This window comes from Hemibagrus wyckioides, linkage group LG06, assembly GCF_019097595.1.
Source record: "Hemibagrus wyckioides isolate EC202008001 linkage group LG06, SWU_Hwy_1.0, whole genome shotgun sequence".
Lineage (NCBI taxonomy): Eukaryota > Metazoa > Chordata > Actinopteri > Siluriformes > Bagridae > Hemibagrus > Hemibagrus wyckioides.
In genome coordinates, this window is record NC_080715.1 from 37995654 (window position 1) to 38003858 (window position 8205).

Here is an 8205-nt window from a genome sequence, read left to right on the forward strand (position 1 = left end):
GTAAAGTATCAGTTGTCCAACTGATATCAATACAGCCTGAATTATTCTAATCAACAGAAGCCATTGTTAGTCACATTGTTTCTGCACAAAATCACTGGAAATGTGGACAATAAACATGTTTGTTTAAGGAAAGTGGAGAAAATAGAGTCAACTTGAACTCACATGCATCACAGTATTGTGCGGTGTGCCCTTTAAGAGACTGATCACTCATAACATACAGTACACTAAGTGACGATTAGGTAGGAGAATTTTGTAATGGTGTAATGCGAGCCACGATGGATGATAATTTTGTCCTTTATTTTTATTATTTGTAACGCAAGAAAGAGTTGAACCCTCATGTATGAGAGGAGCGAGTTTGCCTGTGCACCTGCCATTAAACGTGTGGATTACAGACTCTTCGCCTTCGAGCTTTCATTTTTCCTGGAAGTAACGACTTATCTGGGTCAGAGCGTTACACAGTGTTATTTAATCTTCTTTATAAATGACAAAATCACTTTTTTTTTTTAACTTAATTGTTTGGATGAAATCAATTCGACACTCCCCGTCTACTCTAAACAATGTTTTGGTTCCGAACCGACTCTTTCGGCTCCCATGCAAATTGGTCACATTTGACAAGTGAAAATTATAATTGAATGGCAGACGGCATCACGTTACTTCATCTGTTTCAGTGATAGAGGCTGTGACAAAAGTTGTGCAAAAATGAGCACGTAGTGTGAGGCATTTTTATTTGAACAAAATTCATACGCAAGTTAAAATAAAAAGCTTAGAGAAATGGCGGCTGCTGATGACGTAACCTCTTTATTGCGTAAAAGAACTGAGCATATCCATAGCAACTCTGAACCGAAGAGTCTCATTGATGATCAAGAGCGCAAACAAGCGAGCTACCAAGATGGCTTCTTGCGATATTGAGGTAAGTTTTTCCAAACCGAACATCTTTTACATCGACGTTAATAATTAACTGATAATTAACTCCTTTAATCTACTTTTTCCGTAACGAGAAATTACCGTGTTAATGAACCCTCACCGTCTTGTGTTGTGTGCGCGTGACCGCTTGCTAAGTCACAGAGCGCTAAGTTAGCAATACAGACCGCTATAAAACTCGCCGTTTTTTTCCGACGGGGCTAAATATTTAGTGTAATCCAAACCTAGCGGATTGTCTCATCTGATTAATCTCTTATGTCTGAGAAAACTGAATTGCTTTGTGTATTTTTTTAAACCGTGTTTATGTGAAGTTATGTGCTTTTCTGTCGCCGTAGCGCGCGCTCTGTCCCCTGCTGTGTTTAGACGGATTTCCTTACAGGACATTTCGGGGTTTTTTTTTTCATTACACAAGGAGTAATAAGTTTGTTTTCTGGGGTTTTATTTTAAATCTGTAAGGCTTTGTGTCATCTTTGTGAAATCAGTGTATGAAAATGAACCCCTTAGGAGCACAAATTAATCGTATTGTATGGAATCGGCTCATCGTTTGATTCCTCGATTCCCAACATTTCTGAATAAAGAATCGTCAACTACTTTTAGTTATAACCTTTTCATAAGCTATACACTGTGTTTCATAAGCTATACACTGTGTTTCATAAGCTATTCACTGTTTACCTTCACAATGCCATGTGGAACCAGTGCAGTATCATTTTCAACTAATGAATGCCATGTTTTTCTCATTTCAGAGCAATTTCACAAAAAATAAAACGACTTCTAAAAGAAGCTTACAAGGCATTAAGCCTTGCCACGTTTTAGGTGTGAGCAAAGGCGTAAGAAACAACCTGCTGTTTCAGGATGAGGAAACTCTGATTTTTCCAGGTGGAAACCATTGTGTCAGTTACAACATCCCTCAGCAACACCAAGAGTTTCTTTACAGTAAGTCTGCTGAGAGCTTCACTTCCTGTTGTACCTTTTTAAAAACAACCTAAGCACTGACAGAAAAACTGGTACCACAAAGAGACATACCTCTTCCCTAAAGTACAGTGTAAATTTACCCTCAAACATACAGTTATGTACGTTTGGGGTCTAACTGTTGCATAGACTTTGTACAAAATCAAAAGGAAATGCATTTCAGTTAGGGAACAAATTACCATTTTACTGTAATGACTCTGTTAGATCTTAAATCATCCTTATTTGTAGTTGAAGTAGTCTTTGAATCTGTTTTAATTAAAATCATTCAGTCCTCCTAATCAAATGTTACTCCACAGGTGCAGCGAAAAGCAAGAGCTTGCGGGCCCTGGCTTTTAGCCCTGATCGGCGCTACCTGGCCGTGTCGGAGTGTGGTAAATGGGCCTCCATTACCATCCTTGACCTGAAGGACAAGAAACACTCCAAGAAAAAAGTTCTGAAGGGCAGCGACTATGGCGTGCAGGAGTTTGTCTGCATGGCATTTTCGGCTGACTCGGAGTACCTGCTAGGCCAGGCTGGGGGACCCTCGTGGACCCTCTACTGCTGGCAGTGGAAGAAAAAGGAGCTCATCGCATCTGTGCAGATCAAGACACCAGGCGATATCATTCAGGTAGAAATTTTGAAGGTCTTGCAGTTGTGAGTGAAGACAAGTGAACTTTGTAATACCAAAGATGCTTTTCCATTAAAAACATGGATACAACTGGCAGAAAATAAAAATGAGACGTTTCATTGATCCAATTGCTGGTGCATACAGGAAAGGAAAAGGCTTAGATCATGGTCATGAATCTGCTATATCATCTGGTCAAACTTCAACACTGAGTGTTCATTTTTCTCAATCCCAGGTCAGCTTTAACCCCCAGGATATGAAACAGGTTTGCGTCACCGGAAAGGGAGTTTTCAGGATCTATGAATTCAGGAGGGGCGCCCTGAAAATGGCGGACTCATATAAGGTGGAGAAGATGAACATCCTGTGCCACACGTGGATGTCTAGCGACTCCATTATTGCAGGAACTGAGGCAGGGCAACTGCTAATTTTGAAATCCAAACGCCTGCAAAGGATGGGGAAAGCATGTGAGAGGTAACAGCACAGAGGGAGAGAGAGATGCAAAGATCCTCTCCAACACCTTTTCCTTGTTCTGAAGATCTGTTTTTATCTTTGTAACGCTTGTATCATCCTACTGCTTATAATAAAATACGGTATCATTTTTATTGTATTTTTACCAAATCATGATGATCTACATTCTCTCCCTTGACAGACAAACGGATTCATCTTCATCTCCGACAGCTATACCACAGACAGCTATCACTGCCATCTTGCCCTACTCTGACGGCTTCATCTGTTCAGATGGGCTGGGAGTAGTTAGCCTGTATGAGAAGATCCCGGATAAAGACAACTACAGGAAGACAGTGACATTAAGAGTGAGTAATTGATATTTAACATTCTGCAGAAGCTTTTATGCTACACAACTCACAGGTGAGGTAAATGTGAAAGTTTATGGGTAAGGGTCTTGCTCAAGATCCCACCAGTGGCTCTCTGGCAATGCTGGGATTTGAAACAGCAGCCATCTTTAGGACTTGCCTAAACCTTAGCCATAATTCATTTTGTGTGATTCAAATGGTTATTTCAACTCAGCTCTAAAACGAGCAGAGAGGGGTATAGAGATGAACTTGTATAATCACAATATCTGATATACTAGTAGTGTTAAAGCATGTGGTGTATGCTCTAAAGTACAGTTCTACAGGATGTTATTCTGACACTCTGTACCCGTTGTGAGGCTGAGCACCAGTGGGTATAAGCACTAAGAGCTGTTTTCCTCTGTTCTGCAGATTCCTGTGGACCCATGCAGCAACAAGCCACTTCAGGCGATTACCTCGATGTGCATTAGTCCATCAGAGGAGGCGCTGGCCATTAGCACAGACCAAGGCCAGCTCTACCACATCAGCCTCAATTCAGAGGAGCTTATTAAGGTAACAGAGCAACAAACAGTAATGTACAGTAATAAGGAAAGCCTTTCACTAAAAAATTTACTGACTTCTGCTTCTCCATTGCTTCCTTTTTCAGAATAAGAAGACCCAGTTCATGCACCTGTCTCAGTCTTTTCACTCGGGGAGCATCACAGGTCTGTCCGTATGTGCGACGAAACCCCTCATGGCCACCTGCTCCAATGACCGCACCGTACACATCTGGAACTACCATAAAAAGTAGGAGAAAAAATCATGTTTGTTAGTAAAAATGTTTGGTACTCCTCAATACTCAATCAGTACTTGATACTCAATCAATCAGAATACTGATCGTCATCAGATGCGGCTATCAAAATATCCATAGGGCTTATTTACTGTGTGAAAGATTTCTGACTGTATGGACTTTTTCTGCAGGTCTCTGGTGCAGTTCAAGCAGTTTGAGGAAGAGCCGCTCAGCGTCTCGATTCACCCGAACGGCCTTTTCGTCCTGGTGGGCTTCTCCACAGAAGTCCACCTCATGAAAATTTATTATGACGACCTGCACACTGCCCAGACGTTCCCCATAAGCAACTGCACCGAGGTGGGTTCTAACTGACCTGACCTTAGTGTTATAATGTTTTTTTTATATTTGAAATCTGTGTGTTTTTCCAGAAACTGTGTGTAGAAGTAGTGAGTCAAATAAAGCATGTGTGTGTCTACAGTGTGTGTTCAACCACAATGGTAACAAGTTCGCCGCCATCATTGGAAAAATGATCCACGTTTATGACATCAGAACACAGAAAAAACTGGACCTGAGCGGTCATCATCAGCAAGTCAGTATAAATAGTGTTTCATAAACATTTTGATCACAGATTTAATATTTTTTTAATCACTGAACCATAATGAAGACTGTTAATAAATATCAGTGACCTCAATTCCCTGTTCTGACCCTTCAGGTGCAGTCTTTGAAGTGGAGCGACGATGACCGTCGCTTGGTGTCATGTGGGATGGACGGCACTGTATTTGTGTGGGACGTTCTGACCGGCAATGCGGTGATTAGGAACGAGACAGCGTCTTGCTTCGCAGATGTGGCATTCTCGCCTAACACCGGGAGCGTCCTCGCCGTAGGCCGCAGCCATCTTCAGGAGATCAGTGATGAAGGGGCAAGTCCAAAAAAACACATCATATGATTGTTTAGATAAAATTACAATCACAGCAGTTCAACTGCAAAACATAGAAACTCTGTGTAAACTCTATATCTAAAATAAAATTTTATTTTAGTTATATAGCACCTTTAACAGTGGACACTATCCCATAGCAGGATTTTTTATCACCATGCTCTTATCATGGTTTTCACACTGTGATCCTGAAGCCGTGTTTCTCCCTCTATATGTGTATGGACAGAATAATAAAATTCACTTGATTTGCTTGTGTTTTTGTTTGCATTTAGGTCCTATATGAAATGGCCTCAGATGGTGGGGAATACACGGCTGTCTCCATGACTCGTTCGGGCAGAACAGTCTTCATTGGCACCTCAGCTGGTACTGTCAGGGTCATCGATTACCCTTTTGATAAAGAGAAGACCTGGAAAGAATATCAGGCCCATTCTGGTCCCATCACCAAAGTACGTGTGTGTCTTAGGAATGATGATATGCCATGATAATGAAAACTGAAATAGTTTGATGTGTATACTGTCGATAATGATGATAGAAATTGTAGGAGACACTGACCAAATAAGCATCCTGATACCAGAAAATAACGGCCAAGGAAGAACACTGAGTGATTTATTCAGCTAATGATGGTTATATCTGTTCTTGGTGCTTGAATGAAATTTTCCATCCAATTCAATATTTTTTCTTCATTGTTTGTGTAGATGGTCGTCACACCTGGTGATCAGTACCTGCTGACTGCCTCTAAGGACGGCTGCCTTTTCGTCTGGTCGATTATTGACCAGAATGGACAGACCATTGAGAAGGTCAAAGAATTAGACTACACTGGCGTGGTCTTATGTGAAAAGGAATTCCTGGATAAACAGGTAAATATGACCAAGCCATAAGCTATATGATCCTTCCAAGTGAAGGAATGCTGTTTCACTTAGAGTAGTCCTTACTATAGAAACCACAATATATTAGAACAGGTGCCTTAACAGATACTTGTACGTTGCCTTTGTACCTTATAGTGATACAGTTTAACAGCAGGATTAAACATTTATCTTCCTAAAACTTTGACTTTATGTCCATTCATTCTTTTTCTGTGTTAAACTTTTGTCATCATCCAGGATGAGATGATAAATAAGCTCACGTTACATCTTGAGCGGCTGGAGGTGGAGCAGGAGATCGCAATGACCATGATGGAAATAGACTTCAGTGAGAAAATGCACACAGTTTTGCTGCCTTTCCAGGAGAAGATCACATCTCTGAAAGAGAAAATCCAGGTCAGACTGATTAAATCGATTTGGCTCTGATTTTATTGTATTGTATTCATTATTGTATATCAGATGAACAATGAGCACAAGGTTATGATCCATGTTAATGAATAATTCAGTAAACACGGTTATGTATCTCACGATAGAAACTGGGTGCTGTGAAGGACGCTGAAAAGATCTCTTACATGAAGGAGCTGACCAAGCTGAAGGAGAATTTTGTCAAGGAGATGAACGACCAAAGTAAATACACCCTCTATATGTCAACATTGTGCCTTTACAGAACGTTTGGGTTTTGAGAGTCACTTGGGAGCTTGGCTGCTTTAGAACAATTTAATATAAAAAATATTATAAAATCTGCTTGCCTTTTCTTCAGACACTGCCTCCGTCGGCTTGCCTTCTTCCCATCCTGGTGCCATGTGTTCCCCTGGTAAGTGATGAACATGGACCCGGCCATCCACGTGATGTAAAAGAAAACATGATTCATCAGACCAGGCCACCTTCTTCCATTGCTCCGTGGTCCAGTTCTGATGCTCATGTGCCCATTGTTGGTGCTTTCGGTGGTGCACAGGGGTCAGCATGAGCGCCCTGACTGGTCTTCGGCTATGCAGACCCATACGCAACAAACCGTTATTTACCGTGTATTCTGACACCTTTCTATCAGAACCAGCATTAACTTCTTCAGCAATTTGAGAAACAGTAGCTCATCTTTTGGATCGGACCACATGGGCCAGCCTTCGCTCCCCACGTGCATCCATGACCCTGTCACCGGTTCACCACTGTTCCTTCCTTGGACCACTTTTGATAGATACTGACCACTGCAGACCGGGAACACCCCACAAGAGCTGCAGTTTTGGAGATGCTCTGATCCAGTCATGCAGCTATCACCATTTGTTAAACTCCTTCAAATCCTTATGCTTGTCCATTTTTCCTGCTTCTAACATCAACTTTGAGGATGAAATGTTCACCTGCTGCCTAATATATCCCACCCACTAACAGGTGCCATGATGAGGAGATCATCAGTGTTATTCACGGCACCTCTCAGTGGTCATAATGTTATGGCTGATCGGTGTACATCTGTAACCATGCCCTTTAGTGCGAGAGCTGATTAATCAGTAGTCTAAGCATGATTTAGTGTAAAACCAGTAGTCAGTGTTGTTAAATGTGACTTTTTAATGGGGATGAATAGAATATTGTGGAAATAAATTAAATTCTCATTGGTCAAGCTCATCGACTCGTTCAGGATTTTAGTGTGTAATGTAAAACAACAGCCAAGTTCGCTAGCAGCTTAACTAACATTAGGCTAAACATTATATTTATATTATATTTACCGATAAACTGTGTACTAATTACAACAAATAGACATGTAGATATAATTTGTCCAACTATTACAGAGTAATTTAAATCGGTAAAACTCGGCTAAAGTCCGCTAGCGCGCTAGCTAGCGAATCACAAGGCCAATCATGATTTAGTGTAAAACCAGTAGTCAGGGTTGTTAAAAGTGTTTCATTGTGGAAATAAAATAAACTCCTGACCAGGCTTAAGGATATTATTGTGTCATTTAAACCAGTAGCCGAGTTCGCTAGCACGATAACTAGCATGAGGCTAATTGTTAGCAGTAGATGAGGTCACTTGTTAGCTACATAACACTAGACTGTAACACTGTACCTTCTACTGGATTTATTGTAAAATCAGTGAGACATTAAAGTCACGAGGTAGGATAAAGATCCTCCTACCTTGAGGAAGCTCAGTGTGGTCAGGAGGAGCTCTGTCTCTCTGGAGGATGCGGTAAATGCAGTAACCCGCACCGGCAGAGAGAGTGACCAGACCCGCAGCACAGGCGATCTCACCCAGGGTCCAGCTCTTCAGGCGCCGCAGAAATCCTCGGAAGTCCATCGCTGTGTCAGAAGTCCTTCGTCGGGAGTCGCTGTTCGTCGAGTATAGATGTAGAGATG

At 41.5% G+C, this 8205-nt stretch overlaps 1 protein-coding gene across 1 annotated transcript; it reads left to right on the forward strand.

Moving 5' to 3' along the window:
- Window positions 1-813: 813 nt before the first annotated feature.
- LOC131353845 (cilia- and flagella-associated protein 57-like) lies at window positions 814-6720 on the forward strand. The gene is made up of 15 exons (XM_058390918.1): window positions 814-910; window positions 1665-1854; window positions 2187-2497; window positions 2730-2965; window positions 3144-3306; window positions 3715-3855; window positions 3950-4089; window positions 4264-4429; window positions 4551-4661; window positions 4785-4991; window positions 5279-5452; window positions 5702-5863; window positions 6107-6262; window positions 6400-6493; window positions 6686-6720. The coding sequence occupies exons 1-15, from the start codon at window positions 857-859 to the stop codon at window positions 6718-6720; spliced, it is 2340 nt and encodes a 779-aa protein (XP_058246901.1). The 5' UTR covers window positions 814-856.
- Window positions 6721-8205: the final 1485 nt, after the last annotated feature.